The sequence below is a fragment of the Neomonachus schauinslandi genome, chromosome 1 (assembly GCF_002201575.2).
Source record: "Neomonachus schauinslandi chromosome 1, ASM220157v2, whole genome shotgun sequence".
Classification (NCBI taxonomy): domain Eukaryota; kingdom Metazoa; phylum Chordata; class Mammalia; order Carnivora; family Phocidae; genus Neomonachus; species Neomonachus schauinslandi.
This window is the reverse complement of record NC_058403.1, coordinates 211,519,301-211,535,859: the sequence shown is the minus strand read 5'-3', so window position 1 is coordinate 211,535,859 and position 16,559 is coordinate 211,519,301. Positions and strand designations below refer to the sequence as shown.

At 58.4% G+C, this 16,559-nt stretch overlaps 1 protein-coding gene across 1 annotated transcript; it reads left to right on the top strand.

Moving 5' to 3' along the window:
* Nucleotides 1–458: 458 nt before the first annotated feature.
* On the top strand, nt 459–13,818 carry YJU2 (YJU2 splicing factor homolog). Its single transcript, XM_044918504.1, has 8 exons — nt 459–543; nt 2,261–2,361; nt 3,512–3,656; nt 5,776–5,910; nt 8,162–8,343; nt 9,019–9,142; nt 11,594–11,727; nt 11,912–13,818. The coding sequence occupies exons 1-8, from the start codon at nt 520–522 to the stop codon at nt 12,039–12,041; spliced, it is 975 nt and encodes a 324-aa protein (XP_044774439.1). The 5' UTR covers nt 459–519; the 3' UTR covers nt 12,042–13,818.
* Nucleotides 13,819–16,559: the final 2,741 nt, after the last annotated feature.

The following is a 16,559-nucleotide window of genomic DNA, read 5'->3' as shown; positions in this document are numbered from 1 at the left end:
CCAGGTTAACCTGGGGGAGGGCGTCCAGGCTGCTCTGTGGACATGAGCCCGTGGGAGCTGTCCCTGGTCCCCTGGTGCGCGCTAGGGACACAGGAACACGTGTGGCTTCCCGCAGCCCAGCACACAGAGTAAGCACTCAACGCCGACCTCCGTGCTCGCTCCAGAAAGGAGTGAAGAGCAGGGAATGTCGCGAGCAGCGGCCACGGCGCATCACGACGGAATTTTTGTGAGCTGCTGCTCACCTCTAGGGGGCGCAGAACCTCCCCAGAACTTCAAATCAGCCGACCTCCGGAACCTTTGTCACCCACTAGCGAGGGTGTAATTCGGAAGGGAAGGGAGCCGGATTCGGCGCTTGACAGACGGGGACCAAAGCCAATGAAAAGGGTACCTGATATCCTCCAACCAATAATAGAGTGGAGGAAGTGACGCTAGCGGAAATACAAGGGACGGTCAGCGGAGTTAGGCAAACACCGAGCCTAAGCAGCCTTCTCGTGCTTGTGAGAGAAGTAGGAGGCAAAGATGTCGGAGCGAAAAGTTTTAAACGTAAGTATTTGGTGACTAGGGCTTTCTAGCCGGGGCGGGACACCTCGGAGCTCCGGCCTCGGTGGGTTTCCTATGCTCTCCTATTGGAACCTTTTTCTCTTCTCCAGCGGTCTTCCGCGGGGCGGGGCTTTCAGAAACCTCCCAATTACCTTCCGTGGCCTTCGGGGCGGGGCTTAACATGTTTGCTCCATCTCTTCGCCTGATTGGTTGTGCCGAAGGGAGTTAGCCAGTCACGTCCCTTGGGGGCGGGTCCGCCTTGACAGTATTGCCGTTCGCTCCTCCTCCTCCAGGCGCGTGGCTCCGTGAGGCCCCCGCCCCCCCCCGGGGTCCAGGGGTTCGCGTGCCCAGGGGGCTTCGTCTTTGCTCCGCTCTTCCGCTTCGCTGGCGGGGGACCCTCCCAGCCGGCTCGGCTTCTCCCGACTCTGTTGGAAAACCGGTGGGGGGGCTCAGAAGGCAGGATGCGGCCCCTGAGTTCCGAGTCCCCGTCCGCAGCCCCCGGGAGGGGTGTGTGCTCCGTGGCGGGGAGTGAGCTCCCCGGCCTGGGAGTGTGTAAGCCCAGGATGTAAGGCCAAGAGCCCAGGCTTCCACCGGCGGGCCGAGGCCACTCCCTGCGGCTCCGCGCTCTGATCTTACCAGCAGTTAGGTATCCATCCCCGGCGTCTTCACAGTCCAGGGCAGGTGCTGGACTCCGTGTCCACGAAAGACCTTCCGTCCTGACGGTCCAGCTGGGAGCCCTCCGTCCTCATCATTTCCTGGTGCATACTGTGCCAGCGCGCTGCCCATCAGATTGCGGAGGCGGACGGGGTCCCTCCGTTCAGATGAGGACAGCGAGGCCCAGGGAGATAGCCAGGGAGAGGAGGACTCGGACCCAGGCCCCTGATCACCGGGCCGCGCTGCTTCCCCCAGAGCCGTGTCCCCTCCGGGACTCAGTTTCCTCCTCTGTGACGTGGGCACATCCGCTCTGCCTCGTAGAGGCTCTGCAAGCATTCTGTGAGGCAAGGGCTGTAAAGTGTTCCGTGTAGCAGCGCCCTGCACCTAGTAGGTGCTCAGAATACGAACTGCTTTATTTTCTGATTGTCCAGTGAAGCTGTTTTCCATGATCCACACCTGCCTTCCGCATATATCCCAGCTCAGACTCCCGTGCCGGAGCAGCTCATACAGAAGGCCCGAGGCCGCCATCGCGGCTGGCTTGCCAGGTTGGACCTTGGCTGGCATCCGGGACCTGGAATCTCAGGATGGTTCCCTTGCTTACACTCTTTGTACGAACACCATGGGTCATGCTGAGCACCGGCTGGCCTTCCGGGGTCTGGAATATTGGAAGCTGTGAGGCAGAGGGGCCGGGTGACCATCCCTCAGTGAAAGCCCTGGGCTCCCTGTGTGCTTCTCTGGGAGACACCATCTCAGTGTGTGGTCGTATTTCCTCACTGGGGTGATTAACACGTCCTGTGTGATTCCACGGGGAGAAGACTCTGGAAGCCTGTGCCTGGTCTCCCCGGACCCCTTCCGACACACCTTTTCCCTTTGCTGATGCGTTGCTGTGTCCTTTTGCCGTAGTAAGTGGTAGCCATAAGTCCGAGTGTATGCTGAGTCCTAGGAGCCCTCCCAACAAATCATCAGACCGCGGGGTGGTCCAGGGGACCTGGGTACAGTTCCTCCCTCTTCTCCTGGCCTGCTCCTGTGCCCAAGACAGCTCCCCTGACACTTTCACTTCCCACAGAAATACTACCCGCCCGACTTTGACCCGTCAAAGATCCCCAAACTCAAGCTCCCCAAAGATCGGCAGTATGTGGTGCGGTTGATGGCTCCCTTCAACATGAGGTGAGTGCCCCCCCGTGTGACCCCCCCGTGGCCCCTCACGTGGCCCCCCACATCAGTCCTGGGAGACAGACCCGGTGCCTGACACCCCCCTAGAGCGGCTCATCCCTGGCACTCAGACCGGGTCCCCAGTGCAGGCTCAGACATCGACCCAGTGAGTGCGGGACTGTGCCAGCCCTCACTTTCCTCACAGATCGGGATTAACCCCCCTGACTCAGAGCTCCCGGCCAGTATCTGCCTCAGGATCTTGATTGTGGGTAATAAGCATGAGTGCAGAGATGGGATCCCGTGTACTGATTCACCGCCTCCAGCAGCCACACTTCTTCATACCGCAGGACCTTTGCACAGGCTGTTCCTTCTGCCTGGAACATTCTTCCTTCTGCTCTCACCTGGCCAGCTCTTCTTCACCCCTCAGGTCTTGGCTTAAATCTCACCCTCTCAGGGGCACCTGGCTGGCTCAGTTGGTAGACCCTCTTGATCTCAGGGTCATGAGTTCAAGCCCCACGTTAGGTGTACAGATTAATTTTTTAGAAAATAGTAAGCTTTAAAAATATATATTTCAAAAAACTTTTTTCAATAAAATCTTAAAAAAACCTTATCTCCTCAGAGAGGCCCTCATGACCCACTGCCTGACCCCTTCCATGGTTTGCCCTTTGTACCACTTCACAATTATCGTGTCTTGCCGATTTGGAGCCTCACGCTTTTTCACGTTTTAGCAAATTGAAGTCGGATACACCCAATCGTCAGACACCTTGTTCTCTGAAACTCAGTGTGTTTTTGCATATCATTGGTCTGTTTCTCTCTCTCCTTCATCCATTTATTTTTAAAACTCAGCTATCCTTTCAGGCACCTGCTGTGTGCCAGGGCCTAGGCGGGGCAGGGAGGACGCTGTGGGGAACAGGCTGCTGCAAGCGTGTGACAGGCGAGTCTGGGTCGTCTGGGCGCTTTCCTGGAAGGGGACCCCGGGGCCAAGGTCCAGGCACACAATCAGAAGAGCGCGCCAGGTGGGGGGAGTCTGAGGCAGTCTGCCTCGGGAATGGGGGAGCTCCCTGTCCCGTGAGGTATGCCAGCAGCCATCTGCCAGAATGCCAGCGTCCCACCAGTAGGCACCAGGGTGCCATGATGGCTTGAGTCCCTCTGTCCTGCCCCACAGGTGTAAGACATGCGGAGAGTACATCTACAAGGGCAAGAAGTTCAATGCGCGCAAGGAGACAGTGCAGAACGAGGCCTACCTGGGCCTGCCCATCTTCCGCTTCTACATCAAGTGCACACGATGCCTGGCAGAGATCACCTTCAAGGTAGACACCAGCCCAGTCGGGCTGGTCCTTCCCCCCGGGGGCTCCCTGCTCCTCTCCTCTCCCTCCACGGAGCTCCTGTTTCACCCTGCCCCCAGGAGACAGACTTGTTCCCGGCAGCATTATGTACAAAGGCCCGGATGTTCCGTGACATAGGATTCAGGGAACAGACTGCACCGTGACGTGGCAGCCAGTCACGGTCACGGCCACGACTGTGTTGAGAATTTGGGGGAACGGCCGAGGACCTTACGTTCTGTTGGAGTTTCTTTCTACCAAACGCTCTTCCTTTTGGGTATAAAAAGAGTACATTGAAAGAATTACATGTTTTGATTACTTTTTTCTTTTTAAGATTATTTATTTGAGGGCGCCTGGGTGGCTCAGTTGGTTGAGCGACTGCCTTCGGCTCAGGTCATGATCCTGGAGTCCCTGGATCGAGTCCCGCATCGGGCTCCCTGCTCGGCAGGGAGCCTGCTTCTCCCTCTGACCCTCCCCCCTCTCATGTGCTCTCTGTCTCTCTCATTCTCTCTGTCTCAAATAAATAAATAAAATCTTTAAAAAAAAAAAAAAAAAAGATTATTTATTTGAGAGAGAGCAAGCACGTGCACTCACAGGCTGCGGGGGAGGGGCAGAGGGAGAGAGACTCTCAAGCAGACTCCCCACTGACCGCGAGCCCAACGCAGGGCTCGATCTCACCGCCTGGAGATCACGACCTGAGCCGAAGTCAAGAGTCGGATGCTCAACCGACTGCGCCACCCGGGTGCCCCCATTTGGAGTACTTTTTAAACAACAGCTGTAGTGAGATGTGATTCAGATATCCTGCAGTTCACCTTTTACAGTGCATGACCCGGTGGTGTTCAGTGTATTCACGGCAGACTAAACTGACCCTGTGCCCAATTCCAGGAAATTTCCACCACCCCCGAAATGAGCCCCATAACCGTTAGCAGTCGGTCCCCATTGTGCCCGCCCCCGCCCTGGGAGCCACCCGTCTGCTCTCCGTCTGGGGGCCTGCCCGTTGCAGATGTTTTCCGTGAGTGGCGCCACGCACTCTGTCCTTGCACTTGTGTCCTGGTGTGGTTCCGGGCTCCCCCACACCGTGGTGTGTGACGGGGCCCCTTCCACTTCACGCTCAATCACGCTCCAGCGTGGTAGAAGCAGAGCTCAGACGGAGCTGCGGGGCCGGCGCCGGAAATCCACCTGCCGCTCCCCCTGCCCAGCCAGCCCCGTGCCTGGACACAGTACTTCTGGACACACGGCAAAGCTGCAGAGCTGGCACAGAGGGTCGCGCCGGCCCCTTGCCCGCTTCCCCTCCCGCCTGCATCCTCCACGCCGGCAGTGCCGCCGTCTCTGTCGCCGTCTCTGTCGCAGTAAGAAACCGACACCGAACGTTACCGTTAGCCACGTTCCACACACGACGTGGGTTTCCGTGTTTTTCCTGATGCTGTCTTTCTGCTCCAGGGTCTCATCCAGGATGCCAGCTTATATTTCCCCTCTCCATCCTAGAAATGCGTGTAGGAGCATGCTGTGTGTGTACTTGATACGTGATTTATAAGTATGGAAAATCGTGAACAGATGCACACGTGAGCGCACACACATGCACACACGCACAGAGCAGACAGGAAGGCAGGACACGTGCAAAGGCCCAGAGACTTGTATTCGCGGAGGGCGGAGGGCGGCAGCAGGCAGGTGCAGAGGGGTCTGAAGATCATGCTGTGGAGTTTGGCGTTTTGTGAAAGAGGACAGGAACACTAGAAAGTAGCGTTTGACCCAGGCATTTGACAAGAAAAGGGGGGGGTGCCTGGGGGGCGCAGTGGCTGAGTGTCCGACTCTTGGTTTCAGCTCAGGTCCTGATCTCAGGGTCATGAGATCGAGCCCCGTGTCAGGCTCCATGTCGGGCTCGGCACTCAGCAGGGAGTCTGTTTGAGATTCTCTCTCTCCCCTCCAGCTCAGGCTCGCTCTGTCTCTAAAATAAATAAATCTTAAACAAGAAAAAAAAAAAGACAAGGAAAGGCATGAGCAGGAGTGAGGCATGGAGAGGAGGTGTCCCAGGCTGCTGGCTGCTGGCTAGCAGGAGCTCTTGATGCCCAGGGACATAGGACTGACGTCTGCCCGTTCTCCCTTCCAGACAGACCCCGAGAACACAGACTACACCATGGAGCACGGAGCCACACGGAACTTCCAGGCGGAGAAGCTCCTGGAGGAGGAGGAGAAGAGGATGCAGAAGGAGCGGGAGGACGAGGAGTTGAACAACCCCATGAAGGTGAGCCGGGAGCTGCCTACGTGCACCTCTTCCTGCCTCGGCCCCCGGGCCGGGAAGTGGGGTGGGCAGAGCTCCAAGGTGGCCCCGGGAGCCCTGCCTCCTGGTCACACACCCTGTGTAGCCCTGGGAGTGTGCACACAAGGATCTCACTCCTGCGATCAGGTTGTTAGGTTGGGTCACGGTCGACCTCAGGAAAGGGAGGTTATCCAACGGGCCAGATCTCTCACCTGAGCCTTTCATCTGGGTCTAGAGGACATTAGCGATGTGAAGGAGCAGGCCTGGAGTGGGGGCCCGCATGGCAGGGAGCAGTGGGGGTCCCCGTCAACAGTCAGCAAGAAAGCGGGGACCTCAGTCCCACAACCACCAGGAACAGAATTCTGCCAGCAGTCCGAGCGAGGCCGGGCCTCGGATGAGACCACCGGCCCCTGATTTCAGCCTGTGGAAGCCTTGTCGGAGAACCCAGCCGCACCGCGCCGGGCTCCTGACCCACACCAGCCAGGGGCCAGCGAGGTCCCTGTGGTGTTAAGCCATTGAGATGGTGGCAGATTGTCATGCAGCCAGAGGAAATGAGTATCAGGAGGCAGGAAGTTGGACTTGAGAATGCAAGGTGCTTCCTGCGGCCGGCTACCCCCCAGTTTGCAAAGAAGACGCCCATGACCAGTGGCTGTGAAGACTAGAAGTATGGAAGGAAACATTCTCTTGAATGTTTCCTGGCTGTGTGACCTTGGGCAAGGCACTTGGACTCTCTGTGCCTCGGCATCCTGGTGTGTCAAATGGGATTGAAGACCAGCCTCAGAGGTTGTGGTGGGGCTTAAGTGAGTTTGTACATGTGAAACTCTGGGGACGGGGCCCGGCACGTAGGCAGGAATCCCTGAGTGTTGAAACTCTGATTGGTCCTCTTCAAACAAATCGTCATCTCCCGCTGGCCTCTTCTGCCGGGCCTGACACAGGGTGTTCCGTGGCAAGTGGAGCGGCAGGGAGGGAGGCAGGCTCCGCAGAGGCGGCGTGTGCCCAGAGCCACATGCGTGGTCATGTCCATCGTGGACCGCCCACATGGCCACAGGGGCTTACGGCCTAATTAGGTACCCCAAAACCGCAACTTAACAAACACCTCTGATCCTCCAGTTTCTGGGGGTCAGGAGGCCCAGGGAGCTGAGCTGGGTGTTCAGGCCTGGGGTCCCTTTTTTTTTTTTTTTAAGTTATGTGTCCCTATAAACTATTTCTTTTTTTTTTTTTTTTTTTAAGATTTTATTTATTTATTTGACAGAGAGACAGCGAGAGCAGGAACACAAGCAGGGGGAGTGGGAGAGGGAGAAGCAGGCTTCCCGCTGAGCCGGGAGCCCGATGTGGGACTCGATCCCAGGACCCCGGGATCATGACCTGAGCTGAAGGCAGTCGCTTAACCAACTGAGCCACCCAGGCGCCCAGGCCTGGGGTCTCTCAGGAGGGCCCAAGTCAAGCTGAGCATCTTGTGAAGGCTCAGCTGGCCACGCCCCTGCCACGGGGGCCTCTGCACCCTGCACGACATGGCGCTGGCCTCCCCAGAGCCAGTGATCCAGAGGAGCAGTGAGGAGGCCTTTTAGGGCCCACTCTCAGAGTGGCTCGCTGGACTGGGTCAGTCCAGCCCGCACTCACGGGAAGGGGAACGAAGCTCTGCTTTTTCAGGGGAGGAGCATCAGAGAATTGGGGGACGCATATTCAAAACCTCGGGCCTGCTGCTTCCCTCTGTACGGGGTCTCAGCCCAGAAGCGGCTGACGCAGGCTTCCCACCCACGCCTCGGACACCCGGGCTGGCCTGGTTCCTCTGCAGCGTCGCAGAGATGAAACAAGCTTACGCTTGGCAGTGTGTCAGCCTGGGGCCTGGCGTGTAACAATTGTCGTCTTTAATCTTTGTTCCTTTTTTTTTTTTTTAAGTAGCTGCACACCCAACATGGGGCTCGAACTCACGACCCGGAGATCGAGAGTCGCGCGTTCCCCTAACAGCCAGCCAGGCCCCTCATCTGTGTTTTTCCTTTTATTTCATGAAGGAGCTGGGCTGGACGTCCAACCCTGGGGCCTCAGGAGACCACTCCCCGTCCCCAAGCCTGGGTGCTCTGAGCTGGGAAATGGGGGCAGCAGGGGGACCGGGCAGGAGGCCCCTGAGCAGGCGCTGTGGGCGCTCCTCCCCTGGCGGGTGCTGCCCCCCCTCAGCCCCAGCAGCTGCACGGAGGGGCGGCGGCCCCGCACGCTCAGCCTGGGTCCTGCCCGCCAGGTGCTGGAGAACCGGACCAAGGACTCGAAGCTGGAGATGGAGGTTCTGGAGAACCTGCAGGAGCTCAAGGACCTGAACCAGCGGCAGGCGCACGTGGACTTCGAGGCCATGCTGCGGCAGCACCGTCTGTCAGAGGAGCAGCGGCAGAAGCAGGAGCGGGAGGAGGATGAGCGGGAGACGGCGTGAGTGGGCCGCGTGGGGCCGGGCGGGAGTCCCAGGTGCTCGACCCACTCACAGCCTTTGCTCAGGCTTCCGCCTGGAACACCCTCCTTCCAGATCTTCCGTGGCTCCCTCAAGTGTCCCTGCTGCAGGAGGCCTTCCCCACGCGCCCCCCCATCTCACTTTCTCCCATGGCGTCTGTGTCGGGGTCACCGACAGCACCCCCCAGGTTTGATGATTCGCCCAGGCCTGCTGCGTTCACGCTCTCTGCACGGCACTGTCCACCCTGGAACCTTCGCGCTGCTTCACCCATCTCCTGGTTCATTGCCTCCCTCTTTCCCTCCCTCCTCCAGAATCCGGACGGGGGCTTGGTTTGGCTTCTGCGTTCCCAGGGCCTGGAACAGGGCTGGGCGCATAGTAGGGGCTCCGGCGGAACCAGCAGGTGGGCAGGGTGGCGAATAGCCGGGAGAGGAGTCTGCGTGTGGGGAGCTCCAGGCGTGGCCCCGACCGAGTCACCCAGCCGGGGTCCCAGCCGAGGCGGGCTGCTGCCATCAGCCAGCACTTAACCACGCCGCCCTCTGAGGACCGAGAGGATTGCGAGGAGTTTGGGTGCCCCTCCGTGCCCCGCTCACTGCTGTCGGGGGGGTGGGGGTTGGCGAGCCGGGCGGGGGATCGCAGGCACGTGTGCCATCCCACAGGGCCTTGGTGGAGGCGGCGCGCAAACGCCGGCTGCTGGAGGACTCCGATTCGGAGGAGGACGCGCCTGCTCCCGCCGCACCACGGCTGGCCCTCCGGCCCAAGCCCACCGCCATCCTGGATGAGGTGAGTGCGCCCCTCCCCCCAGTGCTCTCAGGGCAGCAGAGGGGGAGCCCGGCCGTGCCGGAGACCAGCTGTGAGTCAGCGGGCCGCCGTGTGCCGGGACAACCTTGTCTCCGAAAGCGGTGGCAGGCGTGCAGGGCTGCAGTTCACCGGCCTCTGCTCAGCCGCTGAGACGAGCAGACCCCCAAACTTGGAGACTTAGGAACACAGGTGTGTATTTCTCGGTCCCCGTAATAGCCCTGGGGTGACCGCCAGGACTTGCAGGCTGTGCTGCTCCCAGCGCTCGGGGACCCAGGCTCTTTCCAGCTTCTCCGTCTGCTCTCCTGGAGCGTCGGTCCCAGCTCTGGGGTCACAGCTTCCGGCCGGGGTGGGGGTGAGAGGGGTCCCCGCCAGGGCCCCGCAGCTCAGCGGCAGAGGCAGCCCGACTGGTGAGCCGCGGGGGACCTGGGGGCTGCGGCACGGGGAGGGAGGCGGATTTGGCGGGTGGACTTTCCAGCACAGCGTCTCATCCCCGGGGGTCAGGGCCACGCTGGCGTGTTCATCGCAGTCAGGGCGGAGGCGGGAAGCGATAAGTAGAAGTCACCCAGACACGTTTTATTTTAACTCGGACGTCTTCGTGGTCGACGCTAGCGAGATGCAGGTTCAGCCACTGGGTGAGACCCAGAGTCACGCGGTTCCGACCGCAGGGAGGTTACTTCTCTGTTGGAAAGTTGTGCCCGGCCACCCCGAACGGCGTCGGGCCCAGGCTTCCTCCTGGCGGTTCTGCTGGCCTGGGGGGCTGCCCTCCCTGCGTGCTGTCTCAGTACCACCTTCACATCCTAGCCCGGGGCGAGGGCCCGGCAGGGGAGGAGGGCGTTCGGGGCGCTGTAGCCTCGGTCCCACACATCCTGCTGCGCACATCCCGCTGGTCGGAGCCGAGCCACCTGAGCACATCCTGCTGCAAGGGAGGATGGGAAGTGTAGTCTTTCTGGGGTGCAGCCATGTTCCCGTGGGGCTCCCAGGACTGTCAGCAGAGAGAATGGCCCTGGGGGTCGTGCACGCCCATCCGTTACTCTCCAACACAGAACCAGAGCGTTTTCTTTGAGGATCCGTCCCCTGGTGACGGGTCTCACACTGTCTTTTCTTGCATAAACCGCTCCCAGAGTTGTCTAAAATTTCCTTTTTTTTCTTTCACGTGGAACGAGATCGGAGCCACTGTGAAAGCAATCTGTGTTTCTTTGCTGCCCCCCCGTCTGTTCCAGGTGTCTTCCTCGCACCTAGTTTGATGACAGACTTTTTGTTTAGTTTTGCGCAATACGGCTCTGCTGAGACTTCCCAAACGCTCACCGTGACGCTTATGGGAGCCCGTCGCCTTCCACGCCTGTGGCGCCTGTGTCCGTGTCCGTGGTTTCATTTAGTGGCAGCGTGTGCATCCGGTGGACACAGGCTTGGGGAGGGGCTCACAAGGGCTAACGCCGGGGGCCGCGTGAGTCGGCTCAGAAAGCTGCGGCTGGGATCGCTGCCTCTCCTCACACCCCACTGGACCATGTCTGCCCCGGGCAGCACTCGCGGGTCCCAGCTCCAGCCGAGCCAGCCCCCTTGCATGTGCCAAGCCCAGTCCGCCACCTGGAGCATTGTCCCTCACGTCTCCGCTTGTTAACTCCTCCTCGTTTTGATGTCAGCCCACAGTCCCCTCTCTGAGGAGACCTGCCCTGACCGCCTTATCGACTGGCCACTGTTCCCTCGCGCTGTCATGCCACACTGACGTCTGTCTTTGTGTCACACCACTTGTCAGCACAGACTTTGCCCTGTTGATCTGTTTGCTTGTCCGTTCTTCCTCATCCCTCGGATGGTGGGCCCCGAGAAGGCGGCACCCTGTCCTTCATGCCCCTGCAGCTCCAGCTCCTAGCTCAGACAGGACCTCCTGAATCCAGGCGTTCTCGTTCCTCTATTTCAACAGAAAACAGATAAAAGGGGTCCTTTCCTGTACAGTTGAAGGGCTGGAGGTGGGGCTGAGCCCCTCTCTGCCTTCCCTTCACAAGTCCCCAAAGTGGGGGCCTCCATTTTTCCTCATTCCATCAAACATTGATAGAGCATCTTCATGCCAGGAGTTGTTTGTAGCCCTGGGGACCCAGTCATGCACACGACAGGAACCCCCAGCATAGATGGGGGGTATGTACTAAGGCAGTGGAGGGCACGGGGAGCATGGACATGCAGCACTCACTTGATCACTTGAGCCTGAACTGTAAAGAAAGGTTTCCCAGAGGAGCTGATACTTGGGTTGGGTATTGAAGGGTGAGTAGGAGTTCACCAAATGCCTTAGAGGAAAGGGGGCATTGCAGGTGTTGGGAATGGCGTCGGTAAATGCACGGAGGGGAGAAGGCGTGGTGTGATTTTAGGAAGTGTTAAGTGCAGGGAGGCTGGAGAAGGTGGCATTTGGGCCAGTCACCCACTCATGTCCCCCCTCACTCTCAGGCCCCAAAAGCCAAGAGGAAGGCGGAGAGCTGGGAACGGAGTGTTGGCACCCTTGGCAGCAGGCCCCAGCTGTCAGGCCTAGTCGTGGTGAAGAGAACAGACCTGGGTTGCAGCGCCCAGGAGGGCCTGGCACCGTCACCCACCACCCAGGGTAGGTGCCCTGGGGTCCTGGGACCGGGGTGCAGCGCCTTGGGAGGCCACCAGGTGGCAGCAGCGCCCCCAGTGTGGCCTTGCAGCTTGGGGGAATCCTCTGAGTGGTGGGGAGAGGGGGTGGTGTGCCCCGAACCAGGGCTGTGGGGTTGAAGCTGCGTAGGCTAGCTCTCGCCTCTCACCAGGCCCCATGCAGAGCGGGAAGCCAGCTGACCCTGCACCCTGGGCGCCCGGCGCCTCCTCCCTGAGCCAGCTGGGGGCCTATTCGGACAGCGAGGACAGCAGCGGCAGCAACTGAGACCCCAGGCCCTTCCCCAGGTCAAGGTCCCGTGTCCAGCTTCAGCTGACGGTGGGGCAGGATGCCTTGGCACCAACCAGAGCCACGTGTGACTGGACAAACCCCGACATCCTCTGAGGCGGCAGGGCCAGCGAGGGCTTTGGCCGAGGGACTCGGTTTCTCCTGTCCCCCCACCTGCTGGCCCTCGGGGACCTCGGGGTCCCCAGCTCACAGTGCCGCCCTCCTGGCCCTCCATTCGGGGCTGTGGCCTCCCTGGAACAGCGCTCAGCTCCCGGCAGGCCTCGTGGTCGTTCTTTGACAGCCGCAAGGGCTCGGCCGTGTTTGGGGGGAGGCACGCAGGAGAACACACCCACCCTTTATTAGCGCTGCCCCCTCCGGCCACAAAACCCGCGAGCCAATGAAAGGAACCACTGTCTGGCCTGGGCCCCTGTTCTGCCAGCTTCTGGGGGTGGCCACAGAACCACACAATGTGGCCAATCTGGCCTCTGGTTCTCGCAAGCTGTGAGGTGGTAAAGGCTCGTTGATTAGTGGGTGTTTGGGGAGAATTTGTTACGTAGCAGTAGATCGCAGTATGTCATTGGTCACGTGACCAGGAAATAGATTCTGAGGCTCACGTTCTTTCAAGGTTGCCAGACTTCAACTCCGGTATAATTTTCTCCCACTTCACAGTTTTCTAGTTGAAGGTTTTATGCTCCCGCCAGACTCCTTCAGCACATGCCCCCCCAGCTCTGCTCCCCCCCTCCCGGGGTCGCTGGCCTCAGCCCTCCTCTCTCTGTCTCTCAAGCACACTCACATTTGTTTGGCATTTGGTAATGAGGCTTTGTGCTTCTTGCTGTCAGAGTTTGGGAGATGAGAAGCCCCCACTTTGGGGATCCACTTTCTTGCAATGATTTCTGTGCTTAAGTAGGACTGGAAGAAGCGGACTGGGATCCAGCCAGGCCCCCGGGTCCTCACCTCGCAGCTCCCGGCCTTGAAGACAGGCCCCGGGGCCCCGGTTCTGAAATAATGATGGTGGAGGGGCTGCAAATCGGTGCCGCGTGCGGGGGGGGCCAGCACACCGCGGCCTCTTTTCCCCAAGGTCAGAGTCAGGGTCGCACATGGTGCCTGCAAGGAGTCTGTTCAGACCGGCGGTCAGAGGAAAGCATCCAGCCGAAGAAGCGCTTGTGGAAGAGATGAGGCGTGGGGCCCCCGTTCACTCTGATCCCTTCTTGCAGACCATTCCCTGAGCTCTTGTCGCTTGTCCCCGTGTGTGCGTGCCATCTGTTAACTCTTCTTTACTAAAGATTATGAACTCCGTCCCAAAACACAGATGAGCAAGCTACGGTTGGTGGACCAAAGCCGGCCCACAGCCTAGTTTGTGAACCAAGTTTTTTGGCACGGCGACGTGCCCGTTTGCGTGTAACGCGTGGCCGCTGCGCTCTGCAGTGACGGAGCCAACGGGCTCACCGTCGGGTCCCTGATAGAGAAAGGTTGCCCGCCCCCGCCTGGGTCGCCCAGTTCTGCCCTTCCTGCTCCCCACGGCCCCCGGGGAAGGTGCCGACACCCCCTCACCCCAAGCTGCGCTCCCCTCAGTGTGGCACGGGTGAGGCACACGGGATCCGCTCAGTGAGGGAAACAGCTGACGTTCGAGAAGTCCTTGCCACTTGCCTGACCTGTGCTGAGCTTGTGCAGATTCACTCGTTTGAGTTTCCCAAAGCAAGTTGCTTGCTAAAAAAAAAAAGGATATGATTTATATACAAAATATATATTAAAATAAAATATGTGTAAAATTTATATGTGTAATACATATTGTAAAATTTATAATGTATATAATGTTGATATAGTTTATATATAAAACGTATGAATTACACATAATTTATATACCTATTTATTATACATTATTTTATTTTATTGAGCACCTACTTTGTGCCCAGAGCTGTTTTAGGCACTGGGGCTACAACACTGAAGGAAAACATACGACGATAATACCCTAAAGAAAAAAAAAAAAAAAAAACAACGGTTCCCCCTCATAATGGTGACGTTGCGTTCGGAAGATGGGGGAGAAGATCGTGAATGTATCTAAAAACAATAATAAGCTGTGAAGTGAAGCAAACACACTGGAGGCCGTGATTGCTCTGGATGAAAACAGGGTGAGGTGGTTGGGAGGGGCGCCATCACGAGGTGTGTGTCTTGCCCACCACCCCCAGTATTAGCTACCCCTGCATAACGAGATCTCTCAGAAGTTCCCAGCGGCAAACATAGGAGTCTGGGTGTGGCTTTGCCGGGTTCTCTGCCTCAGGGTCTTGCAGCTTTCCTTGAGACGTGGGCCAGGGCTGTGGTCTCATCTGAAGGCCCGTCTGGGGCCGGATCCGCTTCCAAGCTCACTCGTCTGTTGGCAGTTCCCCACGGGCTCTGAGCCAGAGGCTGCCCTCAGCTGCTGGCCTACATGGCCCTCCGAAGGCTGGCTTCCTAAAGCCAGCGCAACGGGAGTCTGCGAGAAGTGGCATCCCATCACCTTTGCCATGTCCTGCTGGTTGGAAGCAAGCCACAGGTCTGGCCACATTCAAAGGAAAGGGATTACACGTGGCTGTGACCCCCAGCAGGTCAGGGTCACTGGGGCCAGCCGAGGATCTACCTGCCAAACCCCCACCCCCCCCACCCCGGTCAACCGTGAGCTTTACAAGGGTAGCTGTGTGATGAGGGTAGCCCCAGCACCTGAGACCATCCAGGCACTTAGTGGGAACTAAGCGGAACTCACTGAAACTGTCTTAGTCTTATCTCCCCACAGGCTTTTATGCTTCATTCTCCCATCCTATGACTTGGGAGCCGTTCTCTTGGCCCCAGTTCCTGGTGGGGGTTCCCAGGGTCTAGCAAGTGAGCAGAGGGGTAGCGACACATCAGGGTCTCGAGCGTGTGTGTGTGTGTGTGTGCACGCATGCACGCTGATCCTCCAGGGCCTCCACCCCCCTACTCTCCCCCTCCTCCCCTGGGCCCCCCCCACTCTCTGGAGCCTGCCCTTCCCCAGTCACTGCTGACAGCCCCCATCTCCCCCCACCCCTGGCACGCTCCATGTCTGTCATCCTGGGGAGCTGTCAGGCCTCACCCAGAATCTCCTCCATCAATCCCCCTGAGGGCCGCCGCACAGCAGAGGGACTTTTGGGGGTGGCCTGCCCTCCTGCTAGAGCCCACTTGGCCTGAGCCTGGGCTTCACAAAGAGACAGGGGCCGCTGCCCCATTTCCCAGGCTCTAACTGCGTGCCAGGCTCTGCACCAAGCTCCCTCTACACCAAAACTTGCCGCTCACTCCCTCGGGTACATGCCGTGATACTGCCCGATTTTACAGAGGCGGGAAGCTCCTTGGCCAAGGTCTCAGAGTGAGTGAGGGACAGGACCTGGGTTTGCCATTGCAAGGCTCCGAGGCTACACCTTTAATGACCACACTCCACTGCAACTCTTGCCGACAGAGCCTCCAGGGGCTGGGCCATGCCTCTCCCATCAGATGGGGCACTCATGACGACAGAGCTATGTCTCCTCTGTCAGACTAGTGTCCTTGAAGGCTGGACCATGCCTGCCCTATCAGGGACTCCTAAGGATAGGCTCTTGTCTCCTCCATTAGACTAGGGGCACCTAAAAGGAGGGCCATGTCTCAAATCAGACTGGAAACCCCTGAAATCAGAGCCATGCCTCCTCCATCAGATCAAATGCTTCAGAGGGTAGAATCATGCCTCCCCTATCAGACTGGGAGGCTATTGAGGCATATACTTATCTCCTCCATCAGACTGAGGCTTCTGAGGTCAAGACCATGACTCTCCCATCAAACTGCAAGTTTTAAAAGGCAAGGGTGTGTCTAGGAGCTTCTTAGAGCAGAGACTGTCTCTCCTATCAGAGTAGGAGCTCCTAGCACAGGGCTACATCTCCTCCATCAGATTAGAGTATTTAGGCCCCACCATGAGCCATCCCTTCTTATCCTGGTGCCTTGGCTCCCATCCCCCCTCCAGACTGGCTGTTCCATGAGACAAGGATGAAGGGACAGAGAAGGCAGGCACAGCCCCCCCCCCCCAGGGACCCCAACTGGCTCCTTCGTAAGGTCCCACCCACCTAAAGCATATATTGAGCACCTACTGTGTGCCATGCAATAGAATATTATCAGGCCATAAAGGGAATGGGGCGCTCACACATACACACACACACACACACACACACACGTGGATGGACCTTGGAAACACGATGCTCAGTGAGAGAACCAGACACAAAAAGCGACATAGAGTGTGATTCCATTTATGTGAAAGGTCCAGAACAGGCCCACCCAGAGAGACAGAAAGCGGATTAGAGGTGCCAGGTGCGGGAGAAGTGGGGAGAATAGAGAGTGCCCATAGGGATGGGGTTTCTTGTTGGGGTGATGAAAATGTTCTGAAATGAGTGGTGATGGTTGCATGATCTTGTGAACATTCTCAAACTGAAATGCACACTTCAAGTGGGTAAATTGTTGGGCATGTGAATTGTATCTCAAAACAAACAAAAAAACCCCCAGCAACAACAA